This window comes from Rattus rattus, chromosome 6, assembly GCF_011064425.1.
Source record: "Rattus rattus isolate New Zealand chromosome 6, Rrattus_CSIRO_v1, whole genome shotgun sequence".
In the NCBI taxonomy this organism is placed as follows: Eukaryota; Metazoa; Chordata; class Mammalia; order Rodentia; family Muridae; genus Rattus; species Rattus rattus.
This window is the reverse complement of record NC_046159.1, coordinates 40000819-40025219: the sequence shown is the minus strand read 5'-3', so window position 1 is coordinate 40025219 and position 24401 is coordinate 40000819. Positions and strand designations below refer to the sequence as shown.

Sequence of the window (24401 nt, the reverse complement as noted above, 5' to 3'; positions counted from 1 at the left end):
TCTCATAAAAAATCTGGCAAAAGCAACTGGAATGTGAGAAACTATTGGTTCAGTCTGCCATTTGCATTTGGGAATACTGAGTCCCAGAAACTGTAAATGACTTGTCTAGGGTTTCAAAGATTACCTTATCAAACCAAGCCATCAAGTAGCTTTCTTGAATTGTAGTCAATTCAGTTAACTTTCTTTCTGTCTTGTTTTCATAGCCCAGCAACTGAGACTATAATTCAATTTACCTAAGAAAGAGCTACGTAAACAAAGTGCTGGCTATGAGAACTTATTGCTAAACTTGCCCAAGCGTCACTTTAGTGCCATCTACTGCAGTGTAGACCTTTGGAAGACTTCAGAAGTATCCGTTTCCTAACTAGCTCACTACAGATAATAATTGTTTATCTGGGGGAGGGGTTGAGTATCTCCCAAGTATGAAGGACATATGACTGAGGGTTCTTTTGCCTTCTAACCCCATTTTTAAAAACCTGATGTAATGAAGCTGACCCAATAGTAAATTTTTCTGAATTTATTTGTAGAACCCACCAAGCCACCAGCCAGTATCTTTGCCAGGAGTCTTTCTGCCACGGATATTGAAGTTTTCTGGGCCTCCCCTATTGGGAAGAACAGAGGACGGATTCAAGGTTATGAGGTAAGATAGAGACCAGTGCATTTGATATTCATATCTTGGCGAGACTTCTAAGGCACATTCACTGATGGGAGAAGACCCACATTGCCTTATACAGGTATCTGTTTTAGAAGCCTACTTCTACCATACCAAAAATAGAAGCATTGAAGAATCTACTGAGACCACCCTTTACCTATGGTTATGCTCAAGTTTATTATTATATTTCTCTCTCTTTCTTTACCTAAAGATTTGCAATATAGTTGGTAAAAAGAGCTTAAATACAATAGGCCCCTGGGGATAGGCAGATGGCCTAAGAAGTCAGGAGTGTTCATTGCTCTTGCAGAAGATCTGAGTTCAGTTTCCAGCATCCATCCTGGGCAATTCAACAACTGCCTGTAACTCCAGCTCCAGGGGATCTGATACTCTCTTCTGGCCTTTGTGCTTACCTACATTCATAAGTGCAAGCACACATACATGCACACAATGTTTTTTAAAAAAAATTCTTTAAAAATACATGGGCGAATGCCAGCAGCAATCCACTGAACTGAGATCGGGACCCCTGTTGAAGGAATCAGAGAAAGGTCTGGAAGAGCTTGAAGGGGCTCGAGACCCCATATGAACAACAATGCCAACCAACCAGAGCTTCCAGGGACTAAGCCACTACCCAAAGACTATACATGGACTGACCCTGGGCTCCAACCTCATAGGTAGCAATGAATATCCTGGTAAGATCACCAGTGGAAGGGGAAGCCCTTGGTCCTGCCAAGACTGAACCCCCAGTGAACGTGATTGTTGGAGGGAGGGTAGTAATGGGGGGAGGATGGGGAGGGGAAGCCCATATAGAAGGGGAGGGGGATGTTGGCCCAGAAACCGGGAAGGGGAATAATAATCGAAATGTAAATAAGAAATACTCAAGTTAATAAAGATAAGAAAATCTTTAAAAATATTTTTTCCAATATTATATGCTCAGAATCAGCTGGCCTCAAAACAAAGGTGGGGGAAATGACAGAAATAGCCATTGCTGATTCTCCACACTGGCCATCTCAGTGAGAAAATAAGACAAAAAAAGATTTTCTTACTGTGGATGATTGTGTAGATCATGTGAATCTCCTTGTTCTAAAAGCACTGTCCACCAGTTAACATAGAAATTTACCTCCATCAGAAGAACTAGCATAACGATATTATTACCGGATGACATTGGAGGTATCCCCAGTGGATGTAATTTCCAAGGTCGTTCTTTATATTTTCTCAGGTAAAATATTGGAGACATGATGACAAGGAAGAAAACGCTAGAAAAATACGAACAGTTGGAAATCAGACATCTACGAAAATCACCAACTTGAAAGGGAATGCTCTGTACCACCTATCTGTCAAGGCTTATAACTCAGCTGGGACAGGACCCTCCAGTGCAGCAGTCAATGTCACGACCAGAAAGCCACGTAAGGACAGAGTTGCTCAGAAATATTTTGGGGATTCATCAAACATACTCCAAGTTCATTACCTATCCCCACCTCCCAGGGATCATTTGCATACTAATTGGTATCATTATATGGATTCAAATGCACCTTAGCATTTTAACTGAACCTTTCAGGATAGCATGCCAAATTCATTGCTCCAGAGGACAGAAAGATAAATGTTTTTCTCCTCACTGGGAAGGACTACTTCTTTTAGCTATAAATGGTAGGCGACCAACTGAATCTTTTTCTATTTGCAATGCTGTATCCCGTCAGATTTCAGTGACCTTGAAGACACATATTAGTGCAATCGCCCATTAAATTGCCTCTACTCTCGAATTCTAGTAAGGGGATATTCCTCGGAATCCATTGAGATTTAATAATCTGTGACTTCGTCTATCTTAATTTTTTTTTATAGCACCAAGCCAACCCCCTGGAAACATCATATGGAATTCATCGGACTCCAAAATTATCCTGAACTGGGATCAAGTGAAGGCCCTGGATAATGAGTCAGAAGTAAAAGGATACAAAGTGGGTAATTTCTTTTTGCAAGGACACCTAATCCTGCTATTAGCAGGAAGGGAGTCTGCCAGGTAGCAACAGAGGCTCCATTTTCTCACTCTTCCCTGATGGGCTTCCCTGCTGAATGCCGCCCATTCAGGAATCTCTACCCTAAGTAGACTCATCTAAATTTTATGTGTGCCTGATCTTAACTTAGGCTCTCATGTGGATGAATCAGTCTTTCCTTTCTCTCACAAATAACGGAGGTAATCAGCTTGGAAAAGAAAAGAAAAACTTAACTTGGTCCACACTTGAGGAAGTTTCAGTCCATGGTTGGTGAACTGTTACTTTTGGGTCTCTTGCATAGCAATATGTCCTGGCAGGGAGGTGTGGAACATAGAGGCCAGGATGCAGAGAGATGGAAAGGGAGAAGAGGAGGAGACAGAGACAGAGAGACAAAAATACAGAGACAAAGACAGAGAGAGAGAGAGAGGAAAGAGAGAGAGAGGAGAGAGAGAGAGAGAGGAGAGAGAGAGAGAGAGAGAGAGAGAGAAAGGAAAGAGAGAGAGAGAGAGAGAGAGAGCAAGAGAGAGAGGAGAGAGAGAGAGAGAGAGAGAGAGAGAGAGAGAGAGAGAGAGAGAGAGAGAGACTAAGATTCTATTCTACAATCCCCTGCAAGAGTACTCACAAAGTCTACCCCTTGTAGGTTCCACCATATCCAGGTAGCACTATAGGTTAAAGGTTATGTCAAACCTTTAACATATAGACCTCTGGGGAGCACGTATGAATGCTACAATTTCATGTAAATTTTAGGTTTATATAACATAGATCAGAAAATTCTATAAACTACGCCCCCCAAGAGTCCTTTACCATTTGCTTTTGGCAGCTTGGCTTTATTTATTGTGTGGTGCATGTGCGTGCATGTGTGTGCATGTGTGTGCATGTGTGTGTGTGTGTGAGAGAGAGAGAGAGAGAGAGAGAGAGAGAATGTGTGTATGTGTTGTGCACATGTGCACGAGCATGCGGTGTGTCTGTGTACACACAAGTGTGTGTGTGTTTAACTAACATTCCCAGTGTCACTGACAATCCTGCTCTTATTTATATAGAGAACTTCTCTGTAAGAGAATAGGCTGAAAATATTGTCTGCCAGATCGTGTAAATGCTAGCCTGTCTTTGAAATGAACACACACACACACACACACACACACACACACACACACACACACACACACACACACATGCATGCACACCCCCAGTTAAAAGACAGTGTCTTATGAAACTGGGGGTTTTTGACTGACTTGAAACTGAACTCAGATCCTCTATCAGAGCAGTACATACTCCTGATGGCTACGCAACCTCTCCAGCCTTTGACTGAATATAAAAGTCCCATTGCCACTGAAAACTGGGCCAAAATATGACTTTAAAGTCTTCACTTGGCCAAAATGGGCAGTGTCAGTGCTTAGCATCCCTAAGATAAGTCACCCACACATGTGGCTTTCTCACCAGGAATGGCTTTGCCAAAGCTACAGGGCAGCCAGAGATCACGCATTCCATGAGACTTTTCTCATGAAGAACTGGGTTTTCTTACAGTGAGGCGATTCATGTAGGTGAACTTCTGATAGGTCCCTTAGCTTCAGTGGAAGGGAGCAGTAAATAAAAGTTAAGGGTGTAGCTATTTTCTGTAAGGCCAGCCAGATTCAAAGGGATGAGGGTGGAAAAGACATGTGAAAGCAATAGTATACCATCCTGACATGAAGGGTACTGAGTGTGTAAGGCGTAGCAGTATTGGCTGTCTCTAAATGTGTAGGCCAGATGACTCTCTGAGCAGACTATAACCAGGGGTCTAGCCCCAACCTCTGAGGGGAAAGAAGAAAGAAACTACAGATGTTTAGCTGGAAGAAATAAAAGTTCTCAAAAGCATAACACTTCAAATGTATAAAGGGACTTGACTAATAATGAGTAAAGTTTTTCTAAATTTTATGACTACTGAAAATGTTGACTTCCACGCTCTTCTTGAAAAAATTCAAAATTGTAGACTTAGTTTTATAATCTTCCTTAAATAATGGAAACTATGGTAGGGTTTATTTAAGTGGACTTTTGCAAAATTGCAAAGGAAGCCACTATTTTCCTTTTAATGGATTACTGGAAAATCACTAGCAGCCAAGAGCATGTCAACACAGCCTTGGTGATAATAATTTATCAAAAGCTTTGCAAAATGTCACTCTTCCTGAGGATAGATGGGCAGCAAAATGCATTTAACTCAAACAGTGCACTGAATTCTCTTCCCTGACATCTCAGTAGAAAGAGAAAGTGGCATCGCTAATGCCTGCTTACTTCCAGCCATCGAGAAGAGTCCGTCTTCCTTTGCACTAAATCCATTCTTGAACAGTTTTGGCTTCTGGAAAGTACATTTGAGCCAAAATTTATCATTATGTCATCTGGGCTTGTGAGCCACAGCCTTATTCCTTTGTGTCCTAGGGAACAATTCTAAGGGACTTTAAGTTTGTTTTCAGGCTGCTGCCAAAACAAAATAACAGGTAGACTGCCTGCCCAAAGTATTTCAAGCAACCAGGAAAAAGATTTGAGATCATCTAGTAAAAGACCTTATTTTATATCTATGAGCATTCAAGCCCATCCATAAGTCTGTTGAAGTGCCCTTGTCTTTCTCAGGTGCAAGGAACAGTTGACACGTTGAGACTTGCTGACTAGTAACAGTTATTGCTTTGTTGGCAGTCAGTGCTTTGTACACCTGCTTCTCACAAATGCTCACACCGGATTCATTGTAATGTCTCCCCAGAAAGACCCATCTTCAGTTCATTGCCGCTTCAGACACAGTTGCAGGCACACAGATTAGTCCAAGCACCATCCATCATAGAGGGAACATGAAGGGCAAAGCATGCCAAGAGAAACATAAGAACATTTGATTTAGCAAAAGAGACCTGTTGTTCTTCGTATAGGATTTGGGGAAGCTATTTTTACGTCTGCAGTAATAGAATGAAATGTGGGAGTAAATTAAAACTAGGGCACTTAGTTCTCTTTCTGATTCAAATATCAGATCAAATGAGGTCATCCTTTAGGGCGTTAGGCATGTCATTTATATCTTTTGGATTTAGACTTTGAGAATATAGAAACTGCTGGCACAGCTGATCCAATATTAGGAGGAAGGTTTGTTTCTTGAGAATAAGAGAAAGGAAATATCCAGAGGCATCTGGAAGAGTACAGAAAGAAGGAAGTAGATTGGACATGGCCAGGTTTAGGGAAGGGGAGAGCAGGAGATGGAGAATAGAGCAGAGAGAGAGAAAGAGAGAGAGAGAGGGAGAGAGAGAGAGAGAGAGAGAGAGAGAGAGAGAGGAGGATGGGGGAGAGAGGAGGAGGATGGGGGAGGAGGAGGGGGAGGAGGAGAAGGAGGGAAGGAGGGAGGGAGAGAACAGCAAGAGAGAGGATGTGGTGCAGACAAATCATGAGAATTATGAAGAACATGAGTAGCTGTGAGGCAGGGAGAGCATAGATGCTAGCATGGATTTTGGCGTGTATAACAGGTATTTGTGATACTCAAGGAGCCTGGAAGCCAATATGCTTATTGGTGCCATAGGTAGCAATGTGTCCCTTCTGCCAACAGTAAGGGAAATGAGTCCTTTTGGCTAATGGGAATCATTTTCACAAGTTCCCAAGGAATGCTAGATTTTATTTAACCTCCAGAAATCTTTCTGTAGTCCAGCTTCTGCTAATTTCTGGATAGATGGACATCTTGAGACCTAATAATCAGATTTGAAGAAATAACCTGTGGTCTCAGTCTGGCAAAATAAACTATCCATGTAAATAACTGGATTAAGATGACTAAGCTCATTCAACAAATAGTCTAGACATCTATCCAAGTTTCTTCTTTTTTTTTTTACAGTCTAGATATTGCTCCCCTCCCAGACCATCCCTCTACAGTTCCCATTCCTCCTCCCTCTGTCTTCTAAAGGATGTCCTGCTCCAGGCCTCTCCACACTCTGCGGCCTCAAGTTTCTTCAGGACTAGGAGCATCCTCTCTAACTGAGGCCAGACCAGGCAGTCCTCTGCTGTATATGTGTTGGGGGCCTCAGAACAGCTCATGTATATTGCCTGGTTGATGGCTCAGTGTCAGAGAGATCTCAGCCATCCTGGTTAGTTGAGACTGCTGGTCTTCCTACAGGATTACCCTCCTCAGCTTCTTCCAGCACTTTCCTAATACAACCAAAGGAGTCACCAATTTCAGTCCAATATCTGAGTATAAATATCTACTTCTGTCTCAGTCAGCTGCTTGTTGGACCTCTCAGAGGACAGCCATGCTAGGCTCCTGTCTATAAGCACACTATAGCATCAGTATTAGTGTCAGGCATTGGAGCTTCCCCTTGAGCTAGATCGCAAGTTGGGCCTGTCAATGGACCTCCTTTCCCTCAGCCTCTTCTCCATGCTTGTCTCTGCAGTTCTTTCAGACAGAAACAATTCTGGGTCAGAGGTTTTGACTGTGGGTTGGTAACCCCATCCCTCTGCTTGATGCCCTGTGTTTCTAATGGAGGTGGACTCTACAAGTTCCCTCTCCCCATTGTTGGGAATTTCATCTAAAGTTTTTCCCTTTGAGTTCTGAGAGTCTCTCACCTCCCAGGTCTGCGGTACATTCTAGAGGGTTGCCCTACCTCCCACCTCCTGAGGCTGCATATTTTCATTCTTTCTGCTGTCGCTCAGGATTTTCTCTTATCTCCTCCCCACCCTCATACCTGATCATGTTCCAGTTTTCCCTCCCCTCCACTCTCCCAACTAGGTCCCTCCCTCCCCTGCCCCCCCCCCCATGATTGCTTTTTTCTCCCTCCTAAGTGGGATTGAAGCATCCTCACTTGGGACCTTCTGCTTGTTAATCTTTTTAGTTCTGTAGACGGTATCCTAGGGATTCTGTATCCTAATTAGTGGATAATAATATCCACTTATTAGTGAGTACATACTTTGCATGTCCTTTAGGTCTGAGTTCCCTCACTCAGGATGATATTTTCTAATTCCATCCACTTGCCTTGCAAAACTCATGTTGTCCTTGTTCTTAACAGCTGAATAGTATTCTGGTGTGTAAATGAACCATATTTTCTGTACCCACTCTTCGATTGAGGAACATTTGGGTCGTTTCTGGCTATCATAGATAAGGCCACTATAAACATGGTAGTGTGTGTGCCCCTGTGGTATGGTAGGACATCTTTTGGATATATACCCAAAAGCAGTACATCTGGTCTTCTTCAGATAGATCTATTTCTGATTTTCTAAGGAACCTCCAGATTGATTTCCAGAGGGGTTGTCCCAGCTTGCAATACCACCAGCAATGGAGGGGTGTTCCTCTTTCTCCACATCCTCGACAGCATGTGCTGTCACCTGAGGTTTTGATCTTAGTCATTCTGATTGGTGTAAGGTAGAATCTCAGGGTCATTTGGATTTACATTTCCCTGATGACTAAGGACTTTTAACATTTCTTTAAGTGTTTCTCTGGCATTAGAGATTCCTCTGCTTTGGATTCTCTGTTTAGTTCCTTGCCCCATTTTTTGATGGTGTTGTTTGGTTTTTTTGGGAGGTTAGTTCTTGAGTTCATTATATATTTTGGATATTAGCCCTCTATCAGATATGAGGTAATGAAGATTTTTTTTCTCCAATCTGTAGATTGACAATTTGTCCTACTGATTATGTTCATTGTCTTGTAGAAGAGATTCAGTTTCATGAGGTTGCATTTATCAATTCTTGATCTTAGAGCCTGAGTCATAGGCGTTCTATTTAGGAAAGGGCACCCTGCCCCATGCCGATGAGTTCAAGGCTCTTTCCCAGCTTCTCTTCTATTAGAGTTAGTCTATCTGGCTAAATGTTGAGGTTCTTGCTTGAGTTGGACTTGAGCTTTGTACAAGGTGACAAATATGGATCTACTTTTTTTTTTTTTTTTACATACTGACTACCAGTGATACCAGCACCATTTATTGAAGATGCTTTCTTTTTCCACTGTATATTTTTGGCTTTTTTTTTTTTTATCAAAGACCAAGTGTCCATAAGTTTGTGGGTTTCTTTATGGGTCTTCAATCCTATTCCATTGATCTACCAGTCTGTCTCTGTTCCAATACAATGCAGTTTTTATCACTGTTATTCTGTAGTACAGCTTGAGGTCAGGAATGATCATTCCCCCAGAACATTTTGGTAAGAATTGTTTTCCCTACCCTAGGTTTTTTGTTTTTCCATATAAATTATTCTTTGCATGTCTTTTAAGAATTGTGTTGGAGTTTTGCTGGGGATTACATTGAATCTATAGATTGCTTTTGGTAGGATGGCCATCTTGACTATGTTGATCCTACCAATCCATGAGCATGTGAGATCTATCCATTTTCTGAGGTCTTCTTTTTTCACTTTCTTTCTTGAGAGACTTGAAGTTCTTATCATACAGACCTTTCACTGGTTTGGTGAGAGTTACCCCAACATATTTTACATTACTTGTGACTATTTTGAAGGGTGTTGTTTCCCTAATCTCTTTCTCAGCCTGTTTTTTATTTATATAAAGGAAGGCTACTGATTTGTTTGAGTTAATTTTTTATTCAGCCACTGTGGAGATCTTATTTATCAGCTGTAGAAGTTCTCTGGCAGAATTTCCAGGGTCACTCATATATACTATCATACCTTCTTCAAATAGTGATACCTTGACTTCTTGTCAATTTGTATCCCTTTGATCTTCTTTTGTTGCTCTGGCTTGAACTTCTGGTATTATATTGAATTGATATGGGGAGAGTGGGCAACCTAATCTTGTCACTGATTTTACTAGGATTGCTTCAAGTATCTTTCCATTTAATTTGATATTGGTTGTTGGTTTGCTGTATATTGCTTTTATTATGTTTAGATATTGGCTTTGAATTCCTGATCTTTCCAATACTTTTAATGTGATGAGGTGTTGTATTTTATCAATTGCTTCTTCAGCATCTAATGAGAAGATCCTGTGATTTTTTTTTCTTTGAGTTTGTTTATATAGTGGATTACATTAATGGATTTTCATATATTGAACCAACTTTGCATGCCTGGGATGAAGTCTACTTGATCATAGTGAATGATGGTTTTGATATGTTCTTGGATTTGGTGTGCTAGAATTTTATTGAGTATTTTTGCATTGATGTTCATAAGAAAAATTGGTTTGAAGCTCTGTTTCTTTGCTGGGTCTTTGTATGGTTTTGCTTTCAGAGTAGTTGTGGATTCATAGAATGAATTAGTAGTGTTCCTTCTGTTTTTATTTTGTGGAATAGTTTAAGAAGTGTTGGTATTAGGTATTCTTTGAAGATCTTTTACAATTCTGCAGTAAAGCCATCTAGCCCTTGGTTTTTTGTTTTTTTATTTTTGTTTTTTGTTTTTTGTTTTTTGTTTTTCCTGACCAGGAGGTTTTTAATGGCTTCTATTTCTATAGGAGATATGGGTCTGTTGAGGGAATTTGCCTGCTCTTAATTTAACTTTAGTACATGGTATCTGTCTAGAAAACCATCCATTTTATCTAGATTTTCCAGTTTTGTTGAGTATAGGCTTTTTTAGTAGGATCTGATGATTTTTTTGAATTTCCTAAGTTTCTATTGTTAAGTCTCCCTTTCATTTCTCATTTGGTTAATTTGGAAACTTTGTTAATTTGTCCTTAAGTATGTTTGGCTAGGAGTTGATCTATCTTGTTGATTTTTTTCAAATAACCAACTTTTGGGTTTGTTGACTCTTTGTATCATTCTCCTTGTTTCAAATTGTTTGATCCTCTTGGTTGTGTTTGCTTCTTTCTTTTCTAGAGCTTTCAGATGTGTTCTTAAGTTGCTAGTGTAGGATCTCTTCAATTTTTTTTACAAGGGCACTTAATGCTATAAATTTTCCTCTTAGCATTGCTTTCATTATGTCCCATAAGTTTTGGTATGCTGTATCATCATTTTTATTGAATTCTAGGATTCTTTAATTTCTTTCTTTATTTCTTCCCTGATCAACTTAATGAGTAGAGAGTCGTTTCCATAGGTATGTGGGTTTTCTGCTGTTTTTGTTGCTCTTGAAGTCTAGCCTTATTCTGTGGTGATCTAATAGGATACATGATTTTATTTCAATCTTCTTGTATCTGTTGATGCTTGTTTTGTGACAGATTATATGGTCAATTTTGGAGAAGGTACCATGAAGTTCTGAGAAGATATATTCTTTTGTTTTCAGGTGAAACGTTCTGTATTTATCTGTAAAGTCCATGTGGTTCATAACCTCTATTAGTTTCACTGTGTGTTTAGTTTCTGTTTCAATGACCTATCTATTGGTGAGAGTGGGGTGTTCAAGTCTCCCACTATTATTGTTCAGTGTTTAATGTGACCTTTGAGCTTTAGTAAAGTTTCTATTATGAATGTGGGTGCCCTTGCATTTTGGGCATAGAAGTTCAGAATTGAGACTTTCTCTTGGTGGGACTTTCCTTTGATGAGTATGAAGTATCTTTCCCATCTTGCTTGATAACATTTAGTTGAAAGTCTATTTTATTGGATATTAGGATGGCAAGTCCATCTTGTTTCTTGGCACCATTTGCTTGTAATACTTTTATCAGCCTTTTACTCTGAGATAGTATCTGTCTTTGTCATTGAGGTATGTATGGTTCCTGTAAGCAACAAATGCTGGATCCTGCTTGCATATCCAGTTTGTTAGCTTATGTCTTTTTATTGAGGAATTGAGATTGTTGACATTTAAAGATATTAAAGATGGGCTGGAGAGATGGCTCAGAGGTTAAGAGCACTGTCTGCTCTTCCAGAGGTCCTGAGTTCAATTCCCAGCAACCACATGGTGGCTCACAACCACCTATAATCAAGTCTGGTGCCCTCTTCTGGCCTGTAGTTGCATACATGCAGGCAGAAAGCTGTATGATGTAAACATAATAAATAAATAAATGTTAAAAAAAAAAGATGATTGTTAGTTCCTGATATGTTTGTTGTTATAAGTGGCATTATGTGTATGTGATTTTTTTCCTTTTGTTTTTGTGGTGAGATTATTAATTTCTTGTTATTTCTTTGGTATAGGTATCCTCCTTGTGTTGGTGTTTTACTTCTAGACTCCTCTGAAGGGCTGGATTGGTAGACAAACATTGTTTAAATATGGTTTTGTCATGGAATATTTTGGTTTCTCCATCTATCAAGATTAAGACTTTTGCAGAGTCTAGTAGCCTGGGGTGACATTTGTGTTCTCTTAGGGTCTGCATGACCTCTCTCCAGGCTCTTCTGACTTTTTGGGTCTCTGTTGAGAAGTCTGGTATAATTCTGATAGGTTTGCCTTTATATATTACTTGGCCTTTTTCCTTTACAGCTTTTAATATTCTTCCATTGCTCTGTGTATTTAGTGTTTTCATTATTATGTAATAGGACTATTTTTTTCTTCCTAATTTGTTTGGTGTTTTGTAGGCTTCTTGTACATTTATAACCATCTCTTCCTTTAGGTTGGGGAAGTTTTCTTCAATGATTTTGTTGAAGACATTTTCTTGTCCTTTGAGCTGGGAATCGTCACTTTATTCTTTTCCCATTATTCTTGGTTGGTCTTTCCTTTGTGTCCTGGATTTCCTAGATGTTTTTGATTAGGAGTTTTTTTTTATGATTTGTATTTTCTCTGACTGTTGTGCCAATATTTTCTAAAGTATCTTCTATACCTGAGATTCTCTCTTCTATCTCTTGTATTCTGTTGTTGATATTTACATCTGTAGCTCCCGACCTCTTTCCTAGGTTTTCCATTTCCAGGGTTACTTCCATTTGTGATTTCTGTACTGTTTCTACTTCTGTTTTTAGGTCTTGGACTGCTTTGTTCAACTCCTTCACCTGTTTGATTGTGTTTCCCTGCATTTCTTTAAGGGATTCCTTTCCTCTTTAAGGGCTTCTACCTATTTACCTGTGTTGTCCTGCATTTCATTCAGTAGCTTATTTATATCCTCCTTAAAGGATTCTATTATCTTCATGAGATAGGAATTTTGGTCAGCATCTTGATTTTCAGGTGTGTTGGTGTATCCAGGGCTTGGTAGAACTGGATTCCAATGGTGCCACTATATGGGCTTCTGTTGCTTATGGTCTTGCACTTGCCTCCTGCCATCTGGTTATCTCTGGTGTTAACTGGCCTGGATGTTTCTGTTTGGAGCCTATCTCCTGTGTCCCTGTGTTGCTGCATGTCTTCTGGTAGACCTGTGGCCCTGGCTACAGCAGATCTTCTGGGAGATCTTCAGCCTGTGGTGTCTTCAGAGGGGGATGCACAGTAATGATCTGTTGCCCTGACTGTGACAGATCTCCTGGGAGGCCTTCAGCCTTGGGTCTTCAGAGAGGCAGACAGGGTGAAGGTGTGCCCCGATGACAAAAGGTGAAGGCCAGAAGGGAGGTAGAGATTGAGCATATGGAATAGGCCTGTGTGTGCTGGATTCCTCTGGGGCCCAACTGCTGAGGTTGTTTGAGAGGGTTCCTCACCTGGGTGCAGCCAATCTCCTGGCAGGCCTTCAGCCTGTGGTGTCTTCAGAGGAGCAGACACATTGATTATCTGCCCCAGTGAAAGATGTAGGCCCCATTCCAAGTTTCTTAATAATCTTACCTTCCTAATAACCCCTTAAAGAAGAAATTCCTAGAATCTACTGTGTCTATTAACCATAATTTTGAAGACATGGAGATGTGCTAAGATAATATCCTGAAATATCCAAACCTGGGTTCTGAACACAGCAGTGTGGAATCTGTTTCTTACCTTTAACCACTGTTTACTTTGCCTAGCAGAAAGCAGACAGACACAGTGAGTGAAAATAAAGTATCACAAGGAAAAGGACGCGAAGGTGAGAGGATCATAGAGAGCCAAGGGGCACACAGGAGAGGCGTGTCCTTTATATAAAGGCCAGGGAAAGCCACTTTAGGGGTGACATCTCAACTGGGCTTTCAGTGAAAGAAGAAATAAGACAGACATCTCACTCTCTGGGAAAGAATGTAGGTAGATGGCATGAAGGTACAGAGGTGAATGGGTGTCAGTGTAACAGAATGTGAAATATTGGTGACTATAGCAAGGGACTTTGTGACCATCCAGAGAGGTTGGGGGTGGGGGGCACAAGGCTAATTAGCACCACTTGTTGCCAATGAGAAGTTAGTCTGGTGTCTTTGTATCTGTTAGCTACTGTAAGAGAATAATTGAGGTTTGCTAATGAATGACAAACAGAAGTATATTTCTGGAGGCTAGGCATTCTAACACAAAACTGTTGGCCTACAAGGAGAGTCCTCTTGACCTGTCATTACACAGCAAAAGGTGAGAGACTGAAACACCAAAAGTGGACAGGAGTCCTACAACAGCACCAATCCTAGAATGAGGGTAGAAGTCTCATAGTCCAGGCACATCTTAACTGAGTCTAATCACCTCTTAAATCTTCCACATTTTTGTTTGTTTGTTTGATTGGTTGGTTGGTTGGTTACTTTGGTTTGGTTCGGTATGGCTTGGTTTGGTTTTGAAACAGAATCTATAACTCTGTAGCCAGAACTGTTCTAGAACTCACTGTGTAGTCAGGCTGACCTCAAATTCCTAGTAATCCTCCTGCCTCAGCATCCTGAATATGTAAGCAATTTAAGCTTTGTATAAGCTCTGAATATATAAGGATTGCAAGCATAAGCCACTATGTCCTACCATTTAAAAATAATATAATAGCAATTAAAATCTAACATGGATTTCACAGCAGATGACTACCCTAACCATAGCAACCACGATAGCAGTATCTTTTGACAATAACTATGCATAATTTTTATTTTATAAAGTTAGTATTTTTTTAAATCCAACATTAAGGTGGTCGAACAAATAATACATGCAAGTATATGATCCTCAGGCTACTCATTCTCTGCCTTTATTTATTTTTTGTATTACTTGTTTACTTATTTATTTGTGTGTGTGTGTGTGTGTGTGTGTGTGTGTGTGTGTGTGTGTGTATGCCCATGAGCATGTAAACACATGCAGGCACACACATGAATACATGCACTTATACCCACAGGTCTACAGCATGCATCTGGAGGTCACAGGACAACTTTCGGTAGTTAGTTCGCTCCTTTCATTGACTGGATACTAGAGCTCTAGTCAATGACATCATGGTGGGTAGCAGATTCCTTTACCTGCTGAGCCATCTGCTCTCTTACCACCTGACCTCTTTTAAGGTCTCTGTCTAATTTTGCACATATGAGGACACAGACCTGAGGGGGAAAGAAACTTGACCCAGAGGTGGTGGCCAAGTTGATATAAATAATCAAGGCTAGAGTTAGTTTACTTAGGTTTAAACATTGGGTGTAGAAGTGTTCCAACCCTAGAGAAGCAAAAGCAATCAGTGCTTGCTGTTGTTATCATGAGTCCCAGGTATCCTCTTTTTCTCCCTGCCTGTTTTATATCAGGTACAAGCATGACCTTCGTGTCAATCAGCTGTACCAAGTGTGTAGTGAAAATAAAGCTTTTGTTGTCCTTATTTAGGTGCCACTGCAGTCTCCATTGTTATAAGACTGAAGCAGTGTTGATTTAAAAAAAAAGTATGCTGTTTCTTAGAAATGTTTCTTTGGATTTATACGTGAAACTGGTTGGATTCTCTGAGCTCTTGCAAGGACCAAAAGTAAATCAAAGAAGCAATTTATTCCTCTGAGCGAGATGTGACCTTGCATCCCATCAGCCAGCCCATTCTCCTGAAGGGCTCGGATGAGAAGTGGTGCCCCAGGATTTATTGGCACTTGATCATTAGCAAAGGGATGCTGAGCCTGGCACAGCTGATGCTTCAGTTTGGGGAAGGAGATGGCTTGTGAATCTTTCCACCTTAAGGAAATTGTATTTTCCACCTTGTATTAGAGGGCTGTAAATTAAGGTGATAAAATGCCAGGGGAAAAATGGGATCTAAACTATGTTAAGGAAATTTTATGAATTTCACTCATGTTTGTTTGTCTTGCAATAGAAGACTGACCATATATTTCTGACCTCAGTAGATCAGTATTCACAGAGGTATTAGGAAATTATGAGCTGGTCCTGAGTTTTCAGACTGGGATACATGTTCAAGCAACATCGGTGTAGGGTGAGAACTTAGTAGAAAAGCAAAAGCCCAGTTCTCAGCTCTGATCTCTGATGTCAGCAACTCTGGGAATGGGCTGAACAAATGATGTTTTAAGTATCTTGCCTGGTGATTCTGAGGCAAGATTGACTTTGCTAACCTAATCTCATATTGACATTATCCAAATGATTATTTTTTTAAATAAAAGTATATCATAACCTACACTCTTACCTTGCAGCCAAGACAAGAAGTAGAATGAGATTTACCATCCCTTACTTACCACATTCAGAGTGAGACCATGCTTTTCTGTGGGGCTACCTTTAGCACTGTAGGAGTTTCTGCCATGGCTTTGGTCTCTACTCACTAAACAGGTAGCTATATGTGACATTCAATTATGTCTGCCAACAGTGATGACTGGCCCATTCCCATGCCACGACGGGCAAAAATGTGCCCACCCTCTTAACTCTGCAAAGAAGTATAGAATAAAGGTACCAGTAAGTGTCCAAAACACCCAAGGCAGCTGACTACTGGTGTCATCGATCATTCTTTTTATCCCATGGGAAGCTGAAGAAGGGAGGCTCTTTTGATTTTGGACTGTAGACTTAGGAATCAATTTCCTGCCACTTCTCCATGATGAGAGGTCCCTGGGTCTCAGTGCCCCCACCTGTAAAAAGGTAAAATAACACCTACATTATGTGACATTGAAAAGTTACCTGTAAGAGTCGGAATTTACAGTGTATTTGCTAGGTAGACAATGGCAGATACACATTTTATTCCTTTGTATTTTGTTCCCTATGTGGGTAAGGGACCATCAAAGCCTCAAGCTAATATATTTTTAGGAAACCTAGCCAGCCTCCTCAACAGATACATTACAGTCCAAAGTCAGCATCTAAGAGACCCAGGAAGGAAAACAAAGGTGCACAAGTTACACAGAAGTACCTCACTTCCCAGTGGTCACCGATGTCCTCCTCTATGGGGTCCTTTAAAGGAGTTGCAGTGGGAGGGAAAGTAGAGAGCTCATTGCCCTTGCCTTTCACAACCAGTCTATATGTGCAGAAATGTCCTCTTTCAAGAAGTTTCTGGATAATAACAACCTGCTGAGTGTTTCTTGTTCTAGGAACCCCTGCTGTGTGTGTTCATCTTGTTCCATTTGAGCCTGCATAGATAAGCTTTCTTAAATTGTTCCTTCAACCTAACCCTCACTGCATTCAGTCTTTGCAAAATTTTGAAAAGTGGGTGGGTTTGTCCCATTTTATAGTAAAGGGAACTGAAGTTAAGAGACATGAAGAAAATGACCTAGGGTCACACAGAACCAAGTCAATTCTGAAGCCAAGGCTCCTGATGTGTCACTGATTCTGCATTCTTAAGGAGATGTTCAGTCTTCTATATTTCAATACACGTTAACTTACCCATGTGAAAGAACAACCACACTGCTGCTATCCTTTCCCACCCCAACTCCTCCTTCCAACTCTTCCCTCCACAACATGGTGGCAGCAGACTTGACCCTCGCCATCACAAACGAGCCTTCTGAGTGTCAGCAGGCTGTCAGAGCTCTCCCATCGTTTTACAGTTAACTAGCACACTGAGCTAAAAAAGAATATACCATATCTTTGTGCATCAGTTAGAACAGCAGATGACACGGCTCTTTCTGCCTGGGCAGGTCTTGTACCGATGGAACAGGCAAAGTAGCACATCTGTCATTGAAACGAACAAGACGTCAGTGGAGCTTTCTCTACCTTTCGATGAAGACTACATCATAGAGATCAAGCCATTCAGTGACGGCGGAGACGGCAGCAGCAGTGAGCAGATCCGAATCCCAAAGATATCAAGTAAGACCTCTTTTCATCTTCCCCCTTTCCTACTGCGTCACTCTCCCAGATGACTCAAGGCTTTAAGGAAGTGGAGCCTGATAAGAAAGAGTCATGATTAAGGTGAATGACGAGAGCATCCTTTCTTCCCTAACTGGTGTTTTCCGATTTCAAGAAACTTTATGCAAAAAAAACCTCTTTGCCTAGTTTTGATGGATTGAGTCTGTGACCAACCAAAGTAGAAAATGAAGGCTGCCCCTTATAAGGCGTGAAGGGTTGTTTCATATTGACCCATTTGGCTAGCAAGTACATAGTCCCCTAACTAATCATAGCCTCTATAGTTAATGAACAATGCAGTTAGGAAGAAGAGACAAAAAGGTTTGGTTGTTGTCATTGTTTTTTAACACAGGTCTCACTATGGAGCACAACTGGTCTGGAACTTGCTGCATAGACCAGGCTGGCCTTGAACTCACAGAGATCCACCTGCCTCTGCCTCCCCAGTGCTAGTACTCTGCCCAAAAAGTTCTTACCAAGGCTGTTGTGTTTTATCCCTGGTAAACTAATGTTATTTAGTCTCGAGTTAGAAACATTTTGAAGTTAACGTGATATATTTTGATTGAGAATATGAAATCTGGGGCTGGGGATTTAGCTCAGCGGTAGAGCGCTTACCTAGGAAGCGCAAGGCCCTGGGTTCGGTCCCCAGCTCCGAAAAAAAAAACCAAAAAAAAAAAAAAAAAAAGAGAATATGAAATCTACATGTAAAAAAACATATAAATTAGTATAGTTAATTGTCTCCATTTTTAAATGTTGCTAAATACTATGTAAGAGTAGCTTTTGTGAGTAGCTTTTCTATTGTGTTTTTAAGTTTTATGTTTACAAATAATCTCATCAGCATACAAATTTTTGTTGTATGATTTTATTTTCATAAAAGAAAATGTATGGAGTCAAAAGTCAGAATAATGATTGGCAGCAGCTGGTGAGTGGAGCATGGCAGTTTAGTGAATGTTCGAGTACGATTTGGCGTGATTTAGAAAGCATCTAGAAAGAGCAGAGCTGCTTACATAGCATCTGAAAGTACTGCCAATGGATTGCACTTTTTTGGGGGTCTTTGTTTTGCTTTGTTTTTTGTATTTTGTCTTCATTTTGGCAGGTAGGATCCCACAAAGTAGCCCTGATTGACTCTGGGTTAGTTACATAAAGGAAGCTGTCTTCCGGCTTGCAGAAATCGGTCTGCCTCTGCTTCCTAAGTGCTAGGATTAGAGCCTTCTTTAGTTCTTCTTTAGTTCACATGGTTCCTTTGTTTATGGAGTGTTTTACACTGATAAAGAGGAGATTAGGTTGATATCCAAGTTGCCATTAGGTATTTAGGGATGTATTTTTCTGCCCTTTGGATTTGAGGTCTGGGTATTATAGGATCAGTGCTGGCTAGAGTTATAAACTTTCAAGCTATCACTGGAAAGATAATATTTTAAACCATGGGTGATATCCTCTGAGACCCTAATTTTAGAGCTGGAGTAAGTATCTTCTAGGTGTCCATCATTTTATTTTTCAAAGGAAAATGCTGTTATGTCTTACAGATAGGAAATGGTAACAAAGTAGCCCTGAAGTAATTTTATTTCTGTGAGATTTTTTCAGTTCAGAAGAATAAAGAGCTCCTTGGTCATTTCATCTGTTCTGTGAATGCCTATCATTTAGGAATGATTAAATAAGTACTTATCTGTGTTCCAGAATAGTTCAGGGTTTAGTGGGAAACTGGGGCCAAAGCCAAGCCTCAGAGATGAAGTTCATACTTACATAAACACTAACATACATACATAATATATAAATATGTATGTATGTGTGTATAAATGTTATAATATATATGGTTTATATATTGTATGGTTTACATAGTTAATATATGTTTTATTATATTTATATATATATATGTTAATAAGGGACTTAAATGCCTCTGAACTGTATTCTTATTTGTTCTGTTTGTTTTTGGGGAAGGGGAAGGGTCTCACTGATTAACCTTGATTGGCCTGGAGCTGGCTAAGTATATGAGTTGATCACCAAACTAAAGATCTGACTTCTGCAGAAAGGGAGCTTCACACCTTCACACAGTGAGTCATAGGACCAGCCCACAACCCCACAAAATCAGATTTCTCTATCTCACTTTGCTTAAACATTATTATAAACTTTTTATCATTGCAAAGGTAGTTCTTTTGCTCACTGATTCTTGGTCTCATTCATTACAAAACCATTTATAGTGGCCAGATACTGACGATCTGAATGTTAGTAGAGCATGACGTCTTCTCTTAAGGGACTTCCATCTTCTGTTGGAGAGATCAAACAGCTTTAAAGACACCGAGATTAACAATGGGAAAGCTTTTATTAAGAAAAATATACAGCCTACGTGAAGAAGCTTGCTTGCAATGTGATTATTTTGTGTGAGAAAAAGAGATTTACTTAGATAAACACGGTTTTGATTCCCAATCCAGACATTTACTTAGCTAGGCATTCTTAGACAAGTTAGTTACCTCATCTCTTGGGAGCCTAGTCTCATCTGATGGATGAAAAAGTGATGATATCTGGTCCACAGAGAGGGCCTGTAAGAGCTGAGTGTCATATCATCTGTGTAGCACAGAAGCGGAACTGAAAAGGAATATCAGTTTTCGATCCAACCTCTAACAGGCATATTCCTAGTAATATTTAAGTAATTATTACACTGGATACAGACAACCTCAATTTATAGGAATCTAAAGCATCTGCAGGATGATTCCTAGCCTGATCCCATACCGTAGATAGGTTATCATGGAACTGATATTAATGAATCATTGATAGAGTCATGTAGGTTGGCTTGGAAAGAAAGCTCAGTCAGTAAAGCACTTGCCTTGCAAGCTGGAGGACTCGAATATGAGCCCTAGCCCATGTTTAAAAGTAAGCTAGATACAGCCACACCCTTGTAGTCCTAGCACTGGAGAGGCAGAGACAGGAAGATACCTTGGTGAGTTCCAGACCAGTAAGAGACCCAGCCTCGAGAAAGCAAGGTGGATGGTATCCATCTAAGGAGCTGACAGTGTCCTCTCATTTCCATGTTCATGCCTATGTGTATGCACACATATCTGAGCACACATGCATTTCTTCATACACATACACACATAATAAAAATAAAATAGATAGCCAGATGATGAACAAACAGATAGGACAGGTTGTTTTGTTTTGTTTTGTTTTGTTTTGTTTTGTTTTGTTTTGTTTTGTTTTGTTTTGTTTTGTTTTAGAACCCAGCCAGCCATGTTGTTTTGGTAAGGCCTATAGCATCCTTTTCCTTTGTATATAGGAAGAGACCCTGATGAACAAATTTGTTCTCTCTTTTCAGATTCCTATGCAAGAGGATCTGGGGCTTCTACCTCCAATGCGTGTACACTGTCAGCCATCAGTACAATAATGATTTCTCTCACAGCCAGGTCTAGCTTATGACAAAAGTTATCTAAAGGACTCACTATTTATAATATAAGCAACATTTAGCTAGTTGTTTTGAAGACACCCAGTACTAAGTAATATTGTTGTTCAAGTACATCTTATTACTGGAAAAAAATGTTTTTTGCTTCGTTAGGAATGGCATTATACAGTACTTCCTCAAAGCAAATCTAGCTTTGTCTGAAGTTTCTTTGGAAACTCTGCAATGCACTGAAGACATCTGTAATATGATGTTACCAAAGCAGTTTACATATGTCCTTATATGCATATTTTTTATTATATATTTAGTGTTTTATAGAATTTTTTAAAGTTAACATATAATGTAGATATTGTTTTTTTTTCTTCCTCTGCTGTAAAATGCTCTGGGCAACACAACCACACAATTATGATTTGAGACGATTTCCTTTAAGGACAGAGTTTGAAAATCATCTCAGTAGATGAATTACAATTGACTTGTACAGTTTTACAAGGATCCGGTGTCAAAACATCTAGAGACTGGGTCTGTAACTCAAGGCTGCTGTATATAAATTATTCCTTGAATGGTTAATGCATTGAATCGAGTCCCCTTGACATATGTGATATGTTTTCCCACCCTGTTGTGAATTTTGTTGCTCAACACAATTTGAAATGGTTTCAGGAGCTACACATCCCCAAAAGCTAAACTTCCCAGCCCATGAGGTACCTTGTGCAATCCTCCCATCCCTGAACTTAGCATTGTCTGGTAAGACTTTATTTGAGCACCGTCCTTGTGGTAGCGTTATCTTAGGCATTGAATTTGAAGTTACATATCCTGTAGTAACATAGATGAAAAGTTACTATAGTCAAACGAGTCTTTCATGGCATAAAAGGTAATTTTACTCTTTAGACATATCTGTTTTGAATGTAAATTTTTTAAAACTTCTGTCGATGCATTTATAATTTCAAGATTTCTTATAGATACCATGTATAACTGTAATGATAGAGTCCTTCTTTTGAATGACAATAACATATGTAATTTGAAAACTTTTTCCTACTTTAGCAGATAGCTGCTGCAAAGAATTTTACATATAACTCTCTAAACTATCAGTAGTCCATGTGCATTGGACCTTGATGTCTCTCCCATTTTGCAGTAGCTAGTTTGGTTGCTTTATAAGCTTTACCTTCTAAATCTTAAAGTCATACAATGAAAGATGGCAATATCAACAAAACCTTATTCTTATGAAAAAACTATTTATTATGATGGGGGATGTTTTGTAAGCTGACAAGGGTGGAACATAGAAGGCAATGGGATTTCCTATAAAGCTTTTCATGTGAAAACACGCAATCACCTTTTTAGTCTTTCTTGGAGAGCTCACGATTGCCTGTAATTTGTCATTTTTTGCTTACACACACATAACATAGCTTTTCAACCTGCTAATTATATTCATCCAATAAAGTCATCATCAAAATTCCATTTGTGTAAAAATTAGGATGCTAACAGGGAAAATATTGTCAGTATTTCAACTGTGTTCCTTTCTTACTTTGATATGGCTTACTTCTATGTTCAAATACGATTTAAAGTCACATGCAAAAAAAAAATCAACTAAATAATAAAATGAATGAAAAAAGCCTGATACCCCAGGTAAGCCCAATCCCAGTGTAAATGATATCTACCAGTGATCTAGCATATGTAATCTTTTTTAAAGGTATTGTTAATAAATATTCTGTCGTTTGTAAAAATATCTGCCTTCTGGGAGCATTATTCCTTCCTGCTTGTCAGGGAAATTTTTAGCTTACCCTTGTGCTAGTTACAACTTGGGATCATAGGGGAACACAAAAGTCTCGAGCTCTGGCCCCAAAACTAGGTGACCCAATTCCAAAGGTGACTTTGAAATTGACAATCCTGAAGACACCATTTCAAATCTTCTTTGAAGCAGAGAGGATCAAAATCAAGTAACCAATGTCTTGAAGCTGAGACTAGAATATTATTCATGGTTAGCTAAGATTTTGTATATTTGATCTAAGTATATCTGTTGTTTTCCCTACCCATTGCCAAAATCACAAAATCTATATAAACTTAAGCACGTAAGGTCCCTTCTTAGTCTAAACCCCTAAAAATCCTCTGAACAGCCACACTGAGCCCTACTTGGTCCCTAAACACTGCTTGCTTTTGATCTCACCTCTGTGCCTTTTGGTCTCTTGGCTGTTCCTTCTTGAAATGTTCCCCCTCACTCTCGCACCTAAATATCAACTGTCCTAGGGTTCCTCCAACACTCCAGCTCACCTCTGAGGTTTTCCCACATGCCTGACCTTGTGATGTCCTCTCTATGAATTTGCTGCAACCCTTCATTTAGTATTTTATAGGGTACAACTTTTGGAAATATCTTGTACTGTTACCTTGCATATGAACCTAACTCTTGTATTGTTACTGACTTTTCCTTGAATGTATACCTTGTCTTCCCAACTAGATTGTAAGCTCCTTGAGGGCAGGGGCATTGGTCTTCTCTTCCATGTACTCTCCATAGTGCCTAGCACAGTGCCTTGCAATAAATACTCATTGATGAATTGATTGAAGGGGTCTTTGAAGTAGCATTTTGCATCAGTTGCCCGCCTGTGTGCTATATAGCAAACCAAGCAGGAAAGGCTGTCACTACTTCCATGATGCTGTAGAAAGTTCCAGTGGCTTCTAGTGTTATGCTTTGATGACCTTTTTCACCTCTCAGCTTTATCATCTGATAGTGATACCCTGAGTTAGCTGATACAACTGGACCAAAGAATTTAGCAAGTTTCACATTGGCACCTTTACCAAACTTTGCTTGATTTGTTGACTTCATTGTTTTTTGTGGGTAGGAGCCACTGTTTGCCAGCAACAAAAACAAGTCCCCTAACTGAACCAAGCAGACTGGAACTAATTAACATCTCACAGGGTCATTGCAGGAGCTCAGAAAATACCAAAGGTACTAATGAATGGAAGAACCCGGCTACTCTTGGGAGGACAGAAACCTTGCAAAGTCTTCTTGGTGTGTGGTTTGAAGGATAAACCAATTGTGTTTCCAGGTTTAATGTCATTCTGCTCAAGGTAAAAGCTCTTCCAGAAGTATCTGATCAATGTGGATCATAGAAGCTGACCATCCTGCTCACACCAAGTCTTCACTTACAGGGACACTATGTTAATCCAAGAGCAGACTGATGCTTCTAGAGGTGAAAGAATAGGTGTTGTTGGGAGGCTCTAAACAGTACTTTCTATGTATGGCCAACCAAGGGAACTTCTCAAGCACTAAGGTCCAGTCTACAATTAGGTGGGGTATACCACTCCTTGAGGGTAATCCCAAGGGAGGACCACTAAGAAAATTTGTTTACTTTAACCTTTTCAAGTTCTTCTGGGTGTCACCCACCTGTGATTTCACTGTAAAAAAGGACCTCTGTCCTGACAGGTAATTGGATCCCATCAAGGTAAGTACATTTTACTGAGCTAACAAGTCTTCTATACAAAGCAGCATCTTTCCATGTGGGTGGCAGAGTGGGCAATAAACTTTGATTCTAAGGTAAGCACTGAATTCTCCCAGCCAATAATATGGGGA

The 24401-nt window shown here is 39.9% G+C and overlaps 1 protein-coding gene across 1 annotated transcript in view; it reads left to right on the top strand.

Annotated features, from left to right (window-relative positions):
- The window catches only part of Cntn4 (contactin 4), a 952979-nt gene extending 929590 nt beyond the window's left edge, over positions 1 to 23389 (top strand). The window contains exons 21-25 of the mRNA XM_032906003.1: positions 525 to 637; positions 1866 to 2052; positions 2486 to 2598; positions 17256 to 17424; positions 20762 to 23389. Coding sequence (XP_032761894.1) covers positions 525 to 637; positions 1866 to 2052; positions 2486 to 2598; positions 17256 to 17424; positions 20762 to 20862 — 683 coding nt within the window. The 3' untranslated portion in view covers positions 20863 to 23389. The remainder of the gene's footprint in view (positions 1 to 524; positions 638 to 1865; positions 2053 to 2485; positions 2599 to 17255; positions 17425 to 20761) is intronic.
- The last annotated feature ends 1012 nt before the right edge of the window (positions 23390 to 24401 follow it).